Consider the following 19,528-nt stretch of genomic DNA (forward strand, 5'->3'; position numbering starts at 1 on the left):
ATTGGATCAGCTACTTCCAGCAAAGCTGACACGTGTCTCATTGCCCTGCTGAACTTGGTAAACCAAGTACAGAAACAGATGCATCAGATGTTGAACCTGATACGCAGATTTTCTGTTGGATCCGATCATGTAACTAAGGTGAAGGTACTGTCAGCCAGCTCTTCTCTTTGCGCATTGAGGACAGAGTGCCAAAGACTATTAACCTAAAGGATTTTCATTTAATCAGTTTTCCTCCTTGCTGCCATCTTGCTCAATGACAAAGTGGACAGCACCATAGCAAGAAAGCAGTGCAACAGTGACACAATACAGGAAATCACTGGGACTGGTGCATTTCAAGCTTGAAGTCGAGCAGCAGTTAAATTTAGAAGTGTATACTAGCTGGGGGGGATTTGGTGGCTTTCCACACCTGGGTGCTCAGCTCAAGTCTAAGTGAAATGAGCTGGATGATCTAACTTGGTTCACAACAAAAAGAATCCACATTACAAATGCCACCATACGCATGTTGGCACAACAGGCCACCTCTACTCATCGAACATCCAGGCTTTGGGTCTTATAATGGAAACTGAATTCTCTCACTGGGAGAGGCAATACATTCCCCAGGACATCATAGATGTTCTATCAAATACAGTTCAGAATCGTACCCAGTGATCCATGTTCTTGCACTTTTCTGTAGAAAAATTATAGACTAATTTTCTTAGCTCGCAGGGCAACCATGTGCATTTGTGAAGAAGCAACAATGCTGGAGATGCCATAAGGATTTTGGACACACACCACAGTGAAAGAAGGTATTAGAAGTTGTTAGGCATTTCTGGAACCTCTTAAAATATTCTGGCAACCTCCAATACCCTCAGCTCTTGACACAATCCTGGTTGCCAGTTGTTTGCTGTAACACAAGCCAGGCCTGCAGCTCCGGGGACAGAACTGGGAGTTCAAGGCATGTTTTCTTTAAGCAATTTGATATCAAATTGGCAATGCTATGTGCTTTTCATTTCTAACATCCACAGGCCTCCTTGGAAATACACCTAGGAAAATTAGACAATCACATCACTTCAGTATTTTTGGAAGCTCAAGAGATGAAAGAAAGGCCTGCTCTAGTGAAGAACTGCACCAGAAAGCTAACCATCTAAAGAGGTGCTGCATACAGCAGCACAACAATCATATAATAGAAATTATGAATGATTCATAATTGTCTGAGATGGCACGAGTTGCCATGCCTATGCCTTAAAGCTAGTTCAGAATTTGTACAGGCCAGTGAAGATTGAGTGGCATGCTATAGTGACACATTGCCAATGTCTTTGGAATGGAGAGCAGAAGAGTAGATTTTGCCTCTGATGTATGATCCATGGAAGGAATGCGTAATGGTCAACACACGGAGAAGAGAGAGCAACGATTTAGCAGCAGTAGCCAATGCCATGGTATGGGAAACAGACAGGGCAAACAATTTATTAATTTAAACCATCGCTACTGCTGCCAGCTAGCTTCCAAGAATAAATGCACATTTTAAAAAGTGACCCTCTCACTTTTAAATGTTCTAGGTGACTTTTATCTCTGTCTATTCCAACATGTGCAAAGTGAATGCTTAGCAGAAATCTGGAACATGATGGCTGTTCTTGAGGTGAGATCAATATATCTTCTCCCATTGACGTTACTTTCCTCTCTCTTCGAGATGGCAAATGAAATGTTTGTTCCGATTAACTCTAGATCTACAATCCAATCAGCTTGAACCAAAATTCCTGCTTCTCCCAAGATCATGCTGTTGAACTATGTTTTCCTGATGGTTTCAATGCAGTGAAATGGAAGGTGCACACCTCTCCAAAAGCTGGCTTAATTCGGTGGCTCAGTTGGAGATGCATGTTTTAGAAGCTGGGTGCATCAAGATTTTTTTTTGTGTGGTCCTACTGTGATATGCAGCGAGTCAAGGGCTTGTAATGGTCATATTTCAGCATCTTAGTGTACTGTATTTGTTTTTATATGATTGTATCCTTAATTCATGGGCAGTTCATCAGTGATGTGTGTTTCTCACAGTACAGTTATCTGATTCTACCTTGGGATGTTTCACCAAGTAGCATGTTTGGCCAGAAAGTAGTTTGAATTTTTTTATGTCACTACCCTAACAGTGACTCGGTGGTATGTAACCAGCTAGCTTTTACCATCCAATAAGGCTTTTCAAACTTCGCCGCTGCTTGGTGGAGATTTTTGTGTGTTAGTTTCTGAGCAATCTGGAAGGCACATTCAGCAGCCCATAGAGCACCAGCATTCTTTAATACACACAACAAACCTCAACATATCCATTTCAATGTGTAATGTAGCAACAGCATTTCATCAGCTTTAAAAAGAACTTTCAAACCAGCAGACCTATTTATCAATTAATATTACATTTCCACCTGATCAGGATGACTTCTAGCGATACCATTAAGTGCCTACAAACTACAGCCTTTTAAAAAAAGTGTATTATATTTCCCAGTACCCTCATAATTTTGGCAGATGTTGGCAACTAATTTAGGTTACAAAATTCCAGTCATTTCACAGGTATTTACTACCGTCTGACTCCAGTAGAATACAGCACAAGGCCCTCTTAATTAACAGCAATCGTCATCTTTTCAGATCCAGTTCTTTGGCAATATTTATACATAACATTGTGCATATCTATCTAAAGAGCTTATAATAAAAGAAAACTTTTGGTTATTACATTCTAACTGTCTTAACCTTCACACAGGTATTAAAGTGCAGAAATAGTTCTGTTTAGCAAACTCTCTTTTCTTAGTTAGCCTACTTCCTGGAAATGCCTGCTTACATCAGTAAAAAGAGAAGCAAAAGAACTTTCATTTGTAACAGGAAGGGAAAGGTACTTGTATGAAAATCCTGACTTTTTTGGGCCTGAAATAGGATCATCATTACCAGTACCTTGTGAGCCTGATAGAATTCAAGACATTCTGACATAGTCAAGCTTTTCATCTGATACCCATAGATTAGAATGTAGGGCCAGATCCTCAGATAGGGAAAATAGGAATAGTGCTATTGACTGCATTGACTGATGATAATTTACATCAGTTGATTCTCTGGCCCATGATTTATATAGTGAAAACCCTGGGGAAAAAAAAAATCAAAGTCATGTTTATGGTAAAAAGAAAATACACGCGAGATTGAAATTGCATCACAAACTGTTCCAAAACAACAACTTAATATAGAAGTAGTTAGGGTGCTTATTTTAGCTGTGAGGGTTAATTTGCCTCCAAACCATATTGAAGTGTAACTACTTCTATATTTTACATTGCTTAACTCAGCGACGTTTGTCACTGCATCTGGACTGCTATTTTCAGAGAGACTTAGAGAAAAGTAAAGGGCATTTTTGGTTCTTTCAAGAAACTGAGAAAGAGCTCATTTAAAATAGGTTACTCCTGCCAGGGCTTTTGTTAAGTGCAACACACCCAGTCTGCCAATGCAAAAAATGACAGGTCGTGGTAACTCATGTAAGTTTACAAGGTGAACAATGAACCCTATGGTAGCTGTTCTATTGCACATAGTTTAGGGTTTTCTTTTCCTTTTTCGTCCTACATTATTTTCATGCAGTTTGCAGGTACGCTCATAGGCTTTTCTGTAACTAGATTTATTGTATGTGTACAGCAAAATTCACCTCCTGTGCAGGGGTCAACCCAAAACCTATGGACAACTTATGCTCCATGAGACTGCACAGAGATGAATTTCACCTATGGACTTTTACTTGAAACAGCTGCTTTGCATGCAGCATTCACGCCCCGCTCCCAGTCAGGGGATCCATCGTGTGCTTTATACCCTCTCATGCATGGAGTCTGATTTTTCACATTGTGAAGGCTGCTGTTAGAAACACAAACAGTGGGAGCCCAAGCATCAATTACACAACACAACAAATGTGTAGTTTGAACACCCATGTTTTCAACACGCAGGTCACTCCAAAGTATTTGAGACACCCAACCTTCTTTTCAGGGGGTTTCACTTCAATGTGTTTTACACTGGGAAGGAAAGAATTTGTTGGAGAACTGTCTTATTGCAATTCATATCCGACCATGGATATCAACACTGTTCTCTTTTTGAGTCACCTGGTCTTTTTTGTGTGGACTGGCACAGACTGCCCCCTGGACCATACAACAGTCTTGTTTGCTGAACATTCACCTCATCTTTAGGTGACGTTAAAAAAATGAATAAACTTTAATTTGAAACTTCTGCAATGACTGCTAGCAAGCCTACTATAGACCTGATTCCAGGATTAAGAATATTAGTCAATGTGCATAATTTAGTTGCCTTTAATTCTTATCTTCTTGTTCCGGATCATGCAAAAAGTGTCAGATCTGTTTGTTAGTTAGTTAGCCATGTATGTTACTACAGCGATTTCTTTTTGGTGTGCTAAGACATTCCTAGTAAAAACAAATTAATGGCAATGCCCACGTTTCATTTATTAAGAGGGCCAAATTAGGCCATGCCCCTCACAGCACATCCGCAGGAGTTGAGTAGAACATAAGGTTACATTTTCAAGGTAATACAATGCTGCTTAGATGGCTAATGAAGTAGAGAATCAATTTCCCTGCAATCACTGTGCTAAATGTTTATCCCCGACAGTAACATATAAACCCTTAGGAACAACCTGGTGCTCCTTCATTGGATTGTCAATGGGAAACTTATGAAACTTCAAAGAGAAACTGAACACTCTGCTCTCAGTAGTTTCCTTCAAAGCTGTAGGCAATTGCATTATGATGGAATCCCTTTGAGTGTTATTAAAAGCAAACTAGTTATTGAGTTTGGGTTTATAAGTTTGGTTTTAGCTTATGAGCTTTCTTCCCCAGTTCCTCTCAGTGATGGAGAGATGCGTTTTTTTACTTCGTAAAGAAAGCCAAATCGCCGATGTATTCTCTCTGATAAACCTCACCGCCAATTATTATGCAAACAATTTGCTTGAAACAAAAACACTTGTCTGCACTAATCTACTGTCTGTTTGCATTTATTGTAATGTGATCCTATTTTTTGCTTTTTAAAATTATCTTCATTGCTCCACTTTCTTTTCTTGTAAAGTTTGCCCCTGGCTGCACTAGAGATGAATATGGAATTCGCTACAGGATAGCTTGTTTCACAGTACTTCAAGTATAGAAAAACTGACCATAATACCAGCTAAATTAAATAAACCAAAAGATAAAATAGATAGCAGGAGAGTTAGAATTCATACAGAAATATAATGTAATGTTTGGGGGTGGGGGGAAATGGGAGGTAGCTACAAAACTGAAACAGTGAAGTGACAAACAGAAATATTGATTAGAAAACAACCAACTTTCACTACATACTGTACATTAAAATTAAATGGAAAATTCAGATGTCAGAAAGCATTCAGACAGGATGATGCAGGTCACAAAAGCCAAAGGACTAGAGAAAAATGAAGGAAAGTTTGAACGTAGCAGTATGTTTAAAAAATATCAGTAATTGGGTTAATGCAGTTTGACAAAGAATGGCTTTGAAGGAGAAAAAAGAAGCACCGAAGCAAAGGGCAAATGTATGTCAACATAGTACAGGTAACACTGATTGCACAAGAACACTTTCAATATCTTGAAAGAATATGCCTAGATATCCAATATATGTATAATATATATGCAAAATATATACACCAATCTAAATTATGTATGTATATATGTACACATAGGCCGTTCTGTACATATGTATATGCGAACATTAATGCACATGACTGAATTTTGCCACATTTCAGCATCCAGGTGAATTTGGACACAACCAAAATGTTGCTGCTGTACACACCTACAATTCTATATTCGATTACTGAGAAGTAACAGTGTAAAATAGGTTCAACTCATTCCCAAGCGGCTGTAATTACATCAGCATCACAAAGTGAATCCAACCTCTGAACATTTCTGGTACACATGAAAAAATTAAATACACAATCTCAGCACAACCATATTCTTTTGCTTCCCAGCCCATCCACTACTAATCAATAACTTGACGAGCTCCTCTGACATAGGGCTATCCTTTTGGAAGATGAACTGGAGAGATGGGTAATTGCATTAAAGCTCCAAATTATTCAGTAAATCTGTAAAGCAAGGGTTGATTACTGTCCTTACATCTCAATAGTGTTCTGGGAAAAGGGACACAGTGTATAAAAAAGGGATCCCCCTTAAAAAAGGGAACGCGAGGCAACCCTAGCATAGCACAATCCAACAAGAGAAACACTTTGATCTGTGGGACTTCAAGTTTTAGGATGTAGAAGGTGACATTTCCATAAAGCTGGCTTGCCTCAAAACTCAGAAGAGTACTGGCCTCTCAATCCAAGGCTGTTTTGATCTGAAACTTGAATGGCCAGTTGGTTTTCAACCGTATATCTCCAAGTGCCAGACTAGAGCAGAAAGAAAGTCCTGGAGGTTCTAAACAAAAGAGAACTTCAGATAAATAATTCTACATCTCAGCAAGGCTGCCATTTCCTTTTGATTTGAAAAGCTGTTCGCTGTTCTGAGAGCAGAGATTCATTTTTAGTGCTCCGCATCCATAGCATCTAAGTATTTTGCTTCAATGATCCTAGGAAGCAGGTTATACCTACGAGTGAACAACAGAGATAAATTAGATTCAGGTTAGTGCTGCAATAAGGGTTATGTTCATCCTTTTCCAGGCTCTTCAGAGCTGGGTGTGTCTGGGGCAATTCATGCAACTTGCTGATTTACATCAGGTTTGTCAAGCTGGCGGGAAAACACAGCCATGTTTGTTCACATTGCTGGAATCCCTGAAACGGCAGTGTTGCAAATACCCTCCTAGAACAAATTGCCTTCAGCTGTCAGGGCAGCATCTCCACCATGTCTAGTGCTGGTGCTCCCTCTCCCCTCTGAAGGCGGCAAGGATGGAATGGAATGTTGGCCTTGCCCCCACATCTGTGTCCCTGTTTGGTTTGGGGGAGACAGCTGACCAGCTTTTGATCGGTCGAAACAGAACATAAACCAGCCTGAGGAGCTGAAGTGTTCAGGAGGGGTCTAACTTTCCTAGAGTGTCATTTCCAGCTCTCATGTCTGTTATTCAAAAATCACAAAGCAGGACCCAAAACATTATGAGACTGGCTTAAAACAGGACACCATTTTAAACAAAATAATACATCTGAGTTCCTTTTACAAGAACCCAAAAACAAAAGTCATCTAAGATTCTCAGACACTCAATGCCTCCAAGAGCTGGGGCTTTAAGAAAACACACCACATATTGTTTGTGAGAGCTAGCATCACTGCTTTTACAGTCACTCGTCTTTTGCTTCTGCCTGCTTCACTGTGTTCTCCGTCTTGCCCCTGTAAGGTCTTTGCGGGAGGGACTGCCTTATTCCATGTTAAAACCAGGACCCCATTGTGCTGGGCACGGTACAGATTGGGGCCTCTGGAATCTACTTTTATAGAACATCATAATAATGGTATCTCCTCTGAGTGAAACACACACTAAGTGGCAACGCAGTCAGGGCTGGCTCTAACTTTTTTGCCGCCCCAAGCAAAAAAAAGGAGCGCCGCCCTGCCGTAACACCCCCCCTGCGAGCGCCGCCCAAGCCCCCCGCCCCCCCGAGCGCCACGCCCCCCCAAACCCCTCTCCGAGCGCCACCGAAACACCCCCCCCTCCGAGTGCTGCCTGGCTGAAACGAACAAAAAAACCCGAGCGCTGCCCCGCCCCAAGGTGCCGCCCCAAGCACGTGCTTGGTCGGCTGGTGCCTGGAGCCGGCCCTAAACACAGTCAACATTAATAAGCTTTCTCCTTAATATATCCGACTGGATATTTGTAGATTAATCCTCTGCTTCCTCAACAGCACAGGAAGTTACTTTTCAACTATTTAAATAATAACGACAACAATGTAATAAGCCTGGTTTATATTTAGAGCTCCTCAATAGGTAGCCAGGAAAGGAGATTTCAAATCTCACTAGCTGCAGCGCAATGCCCTTAACTCCTCAAATTGATCTGACATGAGCTAAACAGTGGAAAATGAAAGCGTCCAGGAAAACACAAACTCTGTTTGAGCTACATTCAATTCATGTTGTGAAACACAAATGATTGTGCAAAGAGGAAAAGGGATGCTTAAAATACTCTCCTATCCATGGGGATACAGTGCCAGAGAAGTCATGTTTAGTCAGCAGCATCCCCAAAGCTCTGACCCTGCTAAGAATTGAGAGAGGTCACATTTTCTCCGGATGGAATATTCCATTACAGCCAGGATAGAGTCTCCCGAAATAATTACTCCTGGGGGCATTCTGCGCCAAGACATTACAAATTCTGCGCACGGTATTTTAAAATTCAGCAAAACTTTGCAAATGTTATTGGTCAAAATAACACCACATAATCGCACCAGTTTCAATTATTTTGGTAAGTTATTTCAAAATACCTGTCAGCAAGTGTGTCTGTAAGAACATGGACACAGGTAAAAATTCCCCCAGGAGTAGAGAGTTAAAGAAATCCCCTATGCCAACCCAGTTCCTGTTCCAGCCGGGGGCCAGAGACCCACACCTCTTCCCGCAGAGCTCAACTGTGGGCCCCCCGAGCCAAGGGATCCAGAGGGAGAAACACCCAGATGCTTGGCCCCAGGCTTACACAGAGTTTCCTGCATGCTGCCCTCTCCTTCTCTCAGGGCATGCTGGGAACTGCGGCTGCCAGGAACCCTCCAGCTCCCTCTCCCTCCCCCCAGCAGTGTCTTCTCTGTGCGAGATGGGCTCTGCCAGGTCCAGGATCTCCCAGTGGCAGCCAGCAGCACTGCAGCCCATTTCTGTGGGGGAAAGGAAATTCTGCACGCACAGTGTTAATTTCTGCAAAATTCTGCTGGGACTCACTGGATATGGATTCAGTTCCCAGCTCTGCCACACACTCCCCATGTGACCTTGAGCAAGACACTTAATCTCCCTTTCACTTCCTTATCTATAAAATGAGGATAATACTTCCCTTCTCTACCCCGTGTCTGTCTTGTCTATTTAAATGATCAACAATGTGGGGGCAGGAACTGTCACTTACTATGTGTATGTACAGCGCCTAGCACAACAGGGCCTCGAGTCTTGGTTGGGGACTCTCAGCAGCAGGGTGGGTTGATTTAAAGCATGATTTCAAGCACCGAGTGGAAAGCTTTCATTTAATTCATCAATTTTAATAAACTTTTCCATTTGTATTTCAGTTATTTTCTAGAGCAGGGGTCGGCAACCTTTCAGAAGTGGTATGACGAGTCTTCATTTATTCACTCTAATTTAAGGTTTCACGTGCCAGTAATACATTTGAACGTTTTTAGAAGGTCTCTTTCTATAAGTCTAAAATATATAACTAAACTGTTGTTGTATGTAAAGTAAATAAGGTTTTTAAAATGTTTAAGAAGCTTCATTTAAAATTAAATTTAAATACAGAGCCTCCTGGACTGGTGGCCAAGACCTGGGCAGTGTGAGTACCACTGAAAATCAGTTCGCGTGCCGCCTTTGGCACCCATGCCATAGGTTGCCTACGCCTGTTCTAAAGAAAGGAACACTGTCACTGGTTGATATAACCATTAAAACATGTTGATGTACAGCTAAATAGAGCCTACTCAGAAGGGTTCACTGTAACTATGGACATTTCTTTAAGCAATTATATCGCTTGGTATTTTCAGATTCTTATCAATTGTACGTTTGTGTAAGTTAGAAAATGGTCAACGATGGGTGAAGCCATAAATATTCATAAATTTGAGAACTGAGCCAATCGGAGCTCAGGTAGGGAGAAGCTATAGAAAAGGAGTACGAGACCATCCCCGGGGGCTCAGTGGATGATCCTGACAAGACACATGATGGTGTCTCCTGGAGTCAGAGGCTAGGCCCTAGTGTCTGTGGTGACTTTGCCAGCCTCTTGCGCCCAGTAGCACAGCCCCTGGATCCCCCACAGGATCAAGCCTTTAATACAGCACATGTCCTATTGTGCCATATTCATAAAGCTTGGCGTCAAAAGTTGGTTGTTTATCCTCTGGTTCTCTCTCTATGTAGAGAAGCAGCATTTGACTCAAAAGTTTTTGATAGAGGCTCATGGATTCAGCATAATTTAATTTTTATTTAAATGTTTTGATTATAAGATGTTTAGACCTTAACATATTTTGTATTAAATTTAGATTTCATGGTAAACAGGTTTATTTTGTCAAGAAAAACATTAATTTAAATAAAAAATCCAATTCCTGCCCCAAGAAAAACCATCTGTTTTTATCCACCCTGCTCAGCCCTGCTGTAACACTAACTAATGAGGAGAAAAATTCAGGACACAGAAGTAAAGGTTCTCACCGTTACAAACTTGCTGTGATTGCACATACTGAAGTATCCATCTTGCAGTCTAAGCAGTAATCCCTGATATTGTCTATGTGCAGTGTGAGATAGTGAATGTTGCTATGAGAATTGTGACTTGGAGTGCAGGGGACTGGACTAGATGACCTCTCAAGATCCTTTCCAATCCTACGATTCTGCAATTCCTATTTTTTTTACACAGTTAAACAATGTAACCTCAATGTTGATGTATGTGGGGGTTTTATTGTTTTTTCTGCAACCCAGTCCCCTCCCCCCTTCTAATTAAAGGAAAGCAAAACATATGCAGGATAACATTTAAATGATTTCACTTCCATTTTCAATCCACACCTCGCTCTACCGTGAGCTGTGAACAGTTCTCCTGACAGCAGGGCTAGATGGCAAGGTGGTACAAACACCTGTGGATGGTCTGCACTAGTGTTCCCTGTATTACCGTAATGCCCGGTCGTCAGCACGCGGGATCGAACCTGGGACCTCTGAAGCTTAGTGCATGAGCCTCTACTGCATGAGCTAAAAGTCAACTGGCTGTTAGCTAAGGCTGTAGGGCAGACTCATTTAACTCTCTTTCTAAGTGGTCTCGGTGCCACTAGACGAGACAGAACACCACACCCAGGAGGCGTGGGGGTTACATTAGCACCAGTGGTGACGCACTGTTACAGCAACTGAAAGAGAATTACCTAAAATTTTCATTTAGGCACAGCCGCTGAGGGGAAGGGAAAGGAGACGCTCACACATGTGCTGCTGTCATTGTCTGGCTGGAGGCATTTTCTGCAAGGCTGGGCTAAGCGACCAGCCGCTCGTATGGAAAAGCAGCAATTAAGGGCAGCAACAGAAAACGACAGCCACCCAGAGCCTAATCCTGATTCTAAGGGAGACCATGGCAGTTTTGACCTTCCCTTCAATGGGGACAGGATTGGGCCATTAGTTTCCACCTTTGACACACACTGTTCATTTGCAATCTTTTTCTCGCAGATTCTCCGAGCAGCCCCGGTGTCTTTTGGATCACGTGGGAAACGCTGCATTGTAATGCATCAAAGGCAGCAGGGCATCATTCAGCTGCTACAGGGCTGGCCGATGCCCAACAAGCATGCTTAGAAGTGATTTTTAATAGCTTATTACTGTTTGATGTTTAATTCATTTCCCACCACACCTAAGAAAGGACAGAATACGAAAGAGGGCGTCGGTCAATTGTTTTATTTAATGAGCCAAAAAACCCCAACTCCTACAATGCTGAGAAAATGAATTTCTTTCACTCACTAATGGCCCCTAAAGTATCAAGGGAGTCTCCTGAAATTTAGACCAAAAAACCACAACAAACCCCCCCCAAATCACTTCCGGGCCACTAAAGCAAATTTCAGCCAATTGGGAACATGTGCCAATGTAATCTTAACACTAAGGAGCACTGCCCAGGAGACTGCTGTAATTGTGCCATGGTTTGAAGCTATAAAGCACTGAGTTAATACTGAGAGAGTTCTTTAGGAGAACATTCTTTACTGTATGTAACAATTCTGCTGAGAGTAACTAGTTACAGGTCAAGCTGGGGTGCCGCATGCGTAATCTAGGACATTACAGGTTGAAGACTCAATCACAGCTTTACCCCAATCAAGGCATTGTCATGTTACCCCTAGAGCAGACTAATCTGCCTTCTGGGTTCCTCCTTGCTTCTGTGCTACAGTCTATCTTGGTCATGCGTGGCTTTCACTTAGATATCCTGGCTGGTGTGTATGGTTCCAAGGCTCCCTGCCCCACACCACCTTGGGAAGTCCTGAGAAAAATCCTACCCACCACACACTGCTAGCCATGATCCAGGTAGCTGGTTCCAGGGAAGCAAGTTGGCACCTTGTGAGACCACTCAAGCCAGTGCAGAATATGGCACAGGATCACAGAGAAATCTAAGCGCAAGTCTACACTACAGCGCTCCATTAGTGCAGCTGTGCACGGTCACGTGTCTAGTGAAGATGCATCATGCTGATGGAGGAGCACTCTCCCGTCACCATCATGACTCCACCTTGGCAAGAAGTGTAAGCTATGTTGGCAGGAGAGTGTCTCCCGCCGACATAGCGCTGGTGTGGACAGCGCGAAACTTGCATTGCTCAGGGAGCGTGGAGGCTTTTTCACACCCCTGAGCAATGTAATTTAGATCACACCCACCCTAAGTAGTATGCAGTTGCCTAGTCAGAAGCCAAACATCCTGGCCACTTAGTGAGGTGTCTTCAGTACAGAGAGAGTCTTACCTGATTGGGATCATTCCTATCATAATGAGAGGAAAAATCATCTTCATGTACGGTAATGGTGACATCCCAAACCCACAGAGGATGAGGAGCTGAAGAACCTGTAGGCCTGTGAAATAGTGGATCTTCCTCTGAGGGACCCTGCGGATGTAATGCGTCGGAGGGTAAGCCGTCTGCGAAAGAGAGAAGGGGTGTACGTCAGGCAGCAATAGACAAATCAGTCCAGGTGGGAATAAAGTATAAAAAGTGTGCCCATGAGAGAAATTATTTTAGGGAAACCATCAACACACAGCTGTAAGGGTTCATATCAAACATCAAGTCAACGGGTAGATACCAGAAATACACAAATGGCACTGCAGATGTTGAAGGACTTTCTTAGCGGAGTATTGGCCTGTTCCTTAAGCCAAAAGGGCTGAATTGGGGATTTCTAGGGTTAAAGCTAATACCTCTGGCTGTCGTACTGGCAACAGAACACAGAGAATGACTGGGCAATAAAAAATGGGGGAAAACCAGAGAGACTTGCCTCAGGGAACACCTGGAGCACAAGAAATACTGATAGAAATGCCATAATTAGATTCCCCAGTGGATGATTAGCAACACTTTGTAGCAACATGTAAAATATCTGGGGGCAAGGGAGAGTGTGTGCATCACGTGGTGTTGCCGTGTTAGGCAGATCTGTTTGCGTGCTGCTCCCATTTCAGTTTGTTTTCTATGTTTTAATGAGCCCTTTACCATTTGAGAACTTTCCATCTTCTTTTTAGGCGGCAGACTTCAGCCCAATCTGAGATCGAGCAACTGTGGAACTTAGCTGGGGAGAGGACAGAAGAGACCCCACACAAGGAGACGGCAATGTAGTGTGAGTAGGAGTGACTATCCGCTGATGCTGATATAAACGAATGGATCTAGGATCGCAGCACCAGTTATGCAGGTTTCCTAACCTAGGTACAACAGGCCAATCTGTGTATCATAGCACCTAAGAGCCCCTGTCATGGGCCAGGACTCCATAGTACTAGGTGCTGTACAAAACCAAAATAAAAAGACAGTCCCTGCCCCAAACAGCTTACAACCTAAGACAAGAGCCAACAAATGGAGTACTCTGCATACAATGTCCATATCCATTCTTTATTTACAAATGGATATATTCAATCAAGGGAATCTACAGTACCTGTGATATCCTAGGTAGCAGTGGGTTTCAATAGATGCCAAATAAAATTAGGAGACTGTTTTTCCGTTAGGACCAAATCCTGGGCTCAACTGAAATCAATAGGAGTGTTGCCAGTAGAAAAAAAAGAGTTACTAACCTTCCGTAACTGTTGTCCTTTTGAATGGACACGTGCAACACATCTCAATCTTGGTGCGTACGCAATCTGCACAAAGTCATTGGAAATATTTCCCTCAGTGGTACCCATCCGGGCGACTCAAGGGCCCTCTGCTACTGTGCACCACTATGTGCTGGTATAAAGGGCTCAGCCGCCCCAGAACCGTCTCAGTTCCTTCTTGCTGGACAGCTCCGATGTGGAGTGATAGGAGGGTAGGTTGTGGAATGGACATGGGTAATACATTTAGAAGAATACCAGTTACAGAAGGTTAGTAACCGTTTTTTCTTCTTCGAAGGATTGCACATGTGCATTTTATTCTCAGTGACTCAAGCCGTCAAGTAGGAGGAGGGATCCATGTTCATGGACATACAGATTGGAGCACAACTTGTTCAAATTTAGCTTCATCTCTAGAGTACTGGGTGATGGCATAATGGGATACAAAGGTGTGAACTGAAGAGCAGTTTGCTGCTCTACAGATTTCCTGAATAGTGAACACAACAAGGCCACTTGTGATCTCTCTTATGTAATGTGCCGTCACTTTGCTGGGCAGGGAAATGCCTGTAAAATCATAACTTACACTAATGCAAGAGGTTATCCAAGATAAAGTTCTTTATGAAGAGACTGGGAGACCCTTCATTCTGTCTGCAATGGGTCTGAATGGTTGGGCTGACAAATGGAACTCTTTAGTTCTGTCTATGTAGAGTGCCAAAAATCTCCTAACATCTAGAGTATGCAGGCATTGCTCCTCTCCATTGGAGTGTGGTTTTGAGGCAAAAGATAGGTAAGTAAATCAACTGGTTAATATGAAAATTAGATACCACTTTAAAGAGAAATCTTGGATGAGGGTGCAAACATACTTTAAACCTTAAAGAAGACTGTACAAGGCGATTTGCCCACCTTCCTGCATGCAGCTCAGCCACCTTCCGGTGCGAAGTGATACTTACCAGAGGCTCAAATGGAGGCCCCATGAGTCTTGACAAAACTAGGTTCAAGTCCCAGGGCAAGGGAGAGGTTTCCTTATCTGACAACCTTTCCAGGTTCTTCAAAAACCTGATTATTTTCTCACGATATGACATAGAACAATTGTCCATACGGAAATGAAAAGCTGATATTGTTGCCAAGTGGACCTTGATAGAATTGCCAACCTTGCTGTTGTAGATGCCATAGATAGTCCAGGATATGATGGATTGACGACTGCACTGGCGAAATCCTAGACTGACGAGACCAGATGAAAAATGCTTCCACTTCAACATGTAAGTAGACCCGGTGGAGGGCTTTCTGCTATTTAACAAGACATTGAGAGTTTGCTCCAAGCAAGACTCCCCTCTGAGATTTAGCCATGGAGCCTCAAAGCAGTTAAAAGAAGTGCCCACCAGTTCAGGTGGAGCAGCCCACCATGATCTTGGGAGATTAAGTCTGGGTCCAATGGAAGTGAACTCAAAGCATCCACAGATAGATCCAGGAGAGTGGTGAACTAGTCTGCTGGGGCCATGTTGGAGGTACTAGTATAACCCAGGCATGGTCTCGTTTGATACTTAGCAACTCTATCTGTAGGAGAGGGATTGCAGGAAAAACAGAATCTGATATTCTTTCTGTGAGCTTGATAAATTGCCACATGAAATCAGGCACCTTTTAAATCAAGGACGGCATATCAGTCTCCAGGAAGGGAATAATGGAAACCGAGGTGACCATGCAAAACTTTCTCCTTTTGAGAAATCTGTTGAGCTGGCACAGGTCTAAAATTGGTCTGATACCTCCCTTCGCTTTAGGGATTAGGAAATAACGGGAAGAGAACCCCCTTCCCTCTGAGACACTGCAGAACCTCCTCCATGGCTCCTACCTAAAGGCGTGACTGAACACTTGGAGGAGGAGATCCTTGGAACAGCGGTCCCTGAAGAGGAATGGGGAGAGGCAGAAATCAATTGGAGGGTATATCCTACTTCCACAGTGCTGAATATCCTTTGGTCCAAAGTCATCTGGGACCAAGCACTGAGGCCGTGAGAAAGGCCATTTGCGAATATGGGGAAGATGGAACCTGGCATTCTGAAAACTGGCATGGCGTTCTGTAGTGACCCACCAAAATGACGGTTTAGCACTCCCTGGGTGTCTGGATGGAGCAGGTATTGATGCAGAAGCAGAAGAAGGAGGTGGTCTACAACTATAACCCCCACTCTTCTCTCTCTGCAGGTCCTGCTGAGGTGCAGGGGAAGAGTAATGATGGGTCCACTGCAGGCAGAAATGTTTCCTGGATGGCTATGGAGTGTACAACCCTAAAGACTAACGTCGCCCAGAGTCCTTCAAATCATGGAGCTTAGAGTCTGTTTGCGCCAAAAACAGTGATGACCCTTCAAAGGGCAGATCTTGTAATGTCTGTTGGACCTCTGGTGGAAGCCCCGAGGACAGTGCCCAATAGCTCCTGAGCACAAAAACCACCGAAACCATGGTCCTACCTGCCAAGTCTGCCGCATCCAGTGTCACCTGCAGCAAAGTTCTTGCTATAGATTTCCCCTTATTAACTAACGAGGAGAATTCCTGCCTACGGTCCTCTGCCAGTATGTCCCTAAATTTTAACATGCAGTCCCAAACATGAAAATCATAACGTCCCAAAAGAGCTTGTTAGTTGGCAATCCAGTCTTGCAACCCCCAGTAGAATAAACTTTTCTACCAAATAGATGTAGTTTTTTTGCATCCTATGATCTGGGGAATGAAGCCTCTTGGCCCTGCCATTACTGTTCACTGGCCACTGACACCACCAGAGATCCCAGTGGGGATGAAAGTACAGATAATTCAAATCCCTGGGAGGGAACATAATACTTTCTGAGGTGGGAGGAATGTAGTAAAGGGTCGGCCAAAGAGACTTAAGGGGGTCCATAATTACCTAATTAATAGGTAAGGCCACTTACGGAGGCCCTGTGGTGGCCAAAATATCAACAAGGCAGAGGAAGGACTCCTTAGCCACCTCCATCTGAATTTCCAAGCTTGAGGCCACCCTCTTCAATAGCTCCTGGTGAGCCCTATAATAACTGGGGGGGAGAGAGAGAGACGCCCCCTGAGGAGACTGCCTCACTGGGAGAGGAGGCTGAAGAGGCCAGCACAAGCTGAGGCTGCTCCTCCTCTGGCTAGTTGTCCGGCACCATCCTCCTGAAGTAACTCTTACTGCTCATCACCAGGCCCAGTACCGGGCTCAGGAACAGGTGGCACCTGGTGAGTAGATTCCCCATGTCTCTTCAAGGACACGGAGCACAAATGCCTTGTGTATGACCTAGAAACCAGGGGAATCCCCGTAGGTTCCAAAAAGGCCACTGGACTGGTGGTGGGCCCCTAGCCCACATGCTCAGTGTTACTCCCACTGGATGATCTCTAGGGTAGTAGCCCCTTGATGGATAGTGGCAAGAGCAGCTCTGAGGCTGGGAAGCACAGGCGCCAATTTCCGATTCAGAGGAGGATAAGTCTCCCTCTGCTGGTCAAGGAGAGGCTGCTCCTAATGGTGCTGAAGCCTGGTGGCGAGTCAGAGAAGAGCATCACACTGCCAACATTGCGGGCTTCCTCTTCATGGATACCATCAGGCATGATGTCTGAGGCAACGGAGTTTGTGGTGGTATGGAGCACTGCACTGACAATACTGGTGTTTACTGGTGCTGATTGCATGGTCTCCTGCACTGCCGCGGAAACCGGTACCAATAGGTTCAGCAGACCTCTCACTGCCACAGACGCCACCAGAGTGGTCAGTTCAAAGATGGTCTTGGAATGATGCAGTCCCGTCGACAAAGAAGGCGCTCCATCAGGCCCAGAACTAGATGGTACCTATCTCGGTGCCAGAGTCAACAGTGCTGGTTTCTGTGGTATCGGAGGAGTGCTTGGGTTTCAGCTGCACTCTATGCTTATCCCAAGCCTAGAGAATTTTAGTGCCAGTAACCTTTCTTTCTTGGCGATCTGCTGAGAGGTCTTATGCCTCTTCTTAGGCATTGGGAGAGTGAGCAGTGTTGGGTCTTGCGCAACATAGATGATTCCTAACCAATGACAAAGCAGTCACTGCTGAGTCCAAACAGCTGGGCTCTGCCAGAGGTCTCAGGGCTGCTGGCATGCGCAAAACCTTTAGCCTGGTTTCTCTGTCTTCCCTTGTCCTAGACTTAAAGTCTTTGCAGATTTGGCAGCAACCTCAAGTATGAGCTTCCCCCATAAGGAATTCAAGCAGCTTGAGTGTGGGTTGCTCAGGTACATTGGCCTAGTGCAGGAAATGCAGGGTACCCTTTGGTACCAAGAAATGGAAAGCCCAAACTGGGAACTGAAAAAGAAACAAATCCTATCTACACTATGAATGAAGTACCAATCAATTAGAAAACTATTTACAATGAGCACACACAGCATGTGCAAAGGCAAGCCAAGAACTTCCAATGACAATCCTGGGCAGTAAGAAAGTTCTGAGGGGTTTCTCGGACCGTTGGACAGTATCTTGAAGGACACCCATAATTTGGCCCTTATTACAATACCATAACGTACAAGGTGGAGATTCATATTACTACTTGTTACTGTCTAACCTAGTGACTGGCTTTGCTTCTGTCCTGTTAACATGAGCAGAAGAACTTATTAGAAAATGGAATTTCTGCTCCACTTTGAAATTTGTTTCCATCCTGGATTGGAAAAACCAAGATTTCCTGCCTAATAAAAATTCCAAAAAATTTCTGTTCAGGACCATCAAAATGTTTCCCATATGGTAAAAACGTTTAATCACAACTTCATCATTTTGATTTATTTTGTGTTAATGTTTAGATGATATTAAAATATATAATATATATACATGTAATGTTAAAATATTGATTTTAATGTGTCAATATTGTTGACATGAATCATTTCCACTTTTTCCTGATGAAAATTTGGTCAAAGTCAACATGCCCCTGAGAATCAATGTGAATTCAGCAAAACTGCATTTTGCAATGGAAAACTATTCACTGAAAAATTCCGTGGATTGTAATCGGTAGCTGTCCAGAATGACAGTCTACCTTGGAAGTCAACTGCTTATCAGCTGTGAAATGTAATTGGTTTTCTAAAAATACTCTATTAGCAGGCGAACTGAAAAGCATTTTCACATGCCACAACCTGAGATAAGAGTTTTTCTCTCTCTTGCAATAACTGATAACTTCACTGAACAAGGCAGGGATATCTTCTGTAGCTGGGGAATGTAATTCTGAACTTAGGAACATGGTGAGTAAGTGAAGGAGTAACTAATTTTTCACCAGCTAGCTTTAAACTGCATTTGTTTAGTTTAGACTTGCACAAACTGAACATTTCTAGTCACGATTTGAGATTTTAAACCTTTGTTTTATAAAAAGAAAAATGTTTCACTATGCCATTAGCTTCACTCACTTCTCAAATTCATTGTCATTATACACCTGCTATTTTATGGGCTTTATACAGCATACAGATATTATCCCTGTATGTAGACACTGTGGCTGGCTTTTAAAATATATGTTCCAGATATTTTACAGTCAGAAGGTAGAAATATATTAATACACACCAAATCTATTTAAATGGTATTGTTCAAGCATTTATGGTTTGTACTCTGCAAACACTTCAGGGTTTGTCTCCAGCAGGAGTAACAATATATGGTTCTTTGGAGTCCATTTCTCCCGAGGTGAAAGATTAGCGCATTAAAGCTCGGTCACGTCTGTGCAAAACTCTCAGAAGGGAAAAGTTGCTTGGG

At 43.2% G+C, this 19,528-nt stretch overlaps 1 protein-coding gene across 9 annotated transcripts in view; it reads right to left on the minus strand.

Annotated features, from left to right (window-relative positions):
• Positions 1–1,553: 1,553 nt before the first annotated feature.
• Positions 1,554–19,528, minus strand: part of SLC4A11 (solute carrier family 4 member 11) — a 257,410-nt gene continuing 239,435 nt past the window's right edge. For all 9 annotated transcript variants that reach the window (XM_039540269.1, XM_039540263.1, XM_039540262.1 and 6 more), the window contains 2 exons: positions 12,512–12,681; positions 1,554–6,561 (listed from right to left, as the gene is read on the minus strand). In XM_039540269.1, coding sequence (XP_039396203.1) covers positions 6,498–6,561; positions 12,512–12,681 — 234 coding nt within the window. In that variant the 3' untranslated portion in view covers positions 1,554–6,497. The remainder of the gene's footprint in view (positions 6,562–12,511; positions 12,682–19,528) is intronic.

Source organism: Mauremys reevesii, linkage group 5 (assembly GCF_016161935.1).
Source record: "Mauremys reevesii isolate NIE-2019 linkage group 5, ASM1616193v1, whole genome shotgun sequence".
In the NCBI taxonomy this organism is placed as follows: Eukaryota; Metazoa; Chordata; order Testudines; family Geoemydidae; genus Mauremys; species Mauremys reevesii.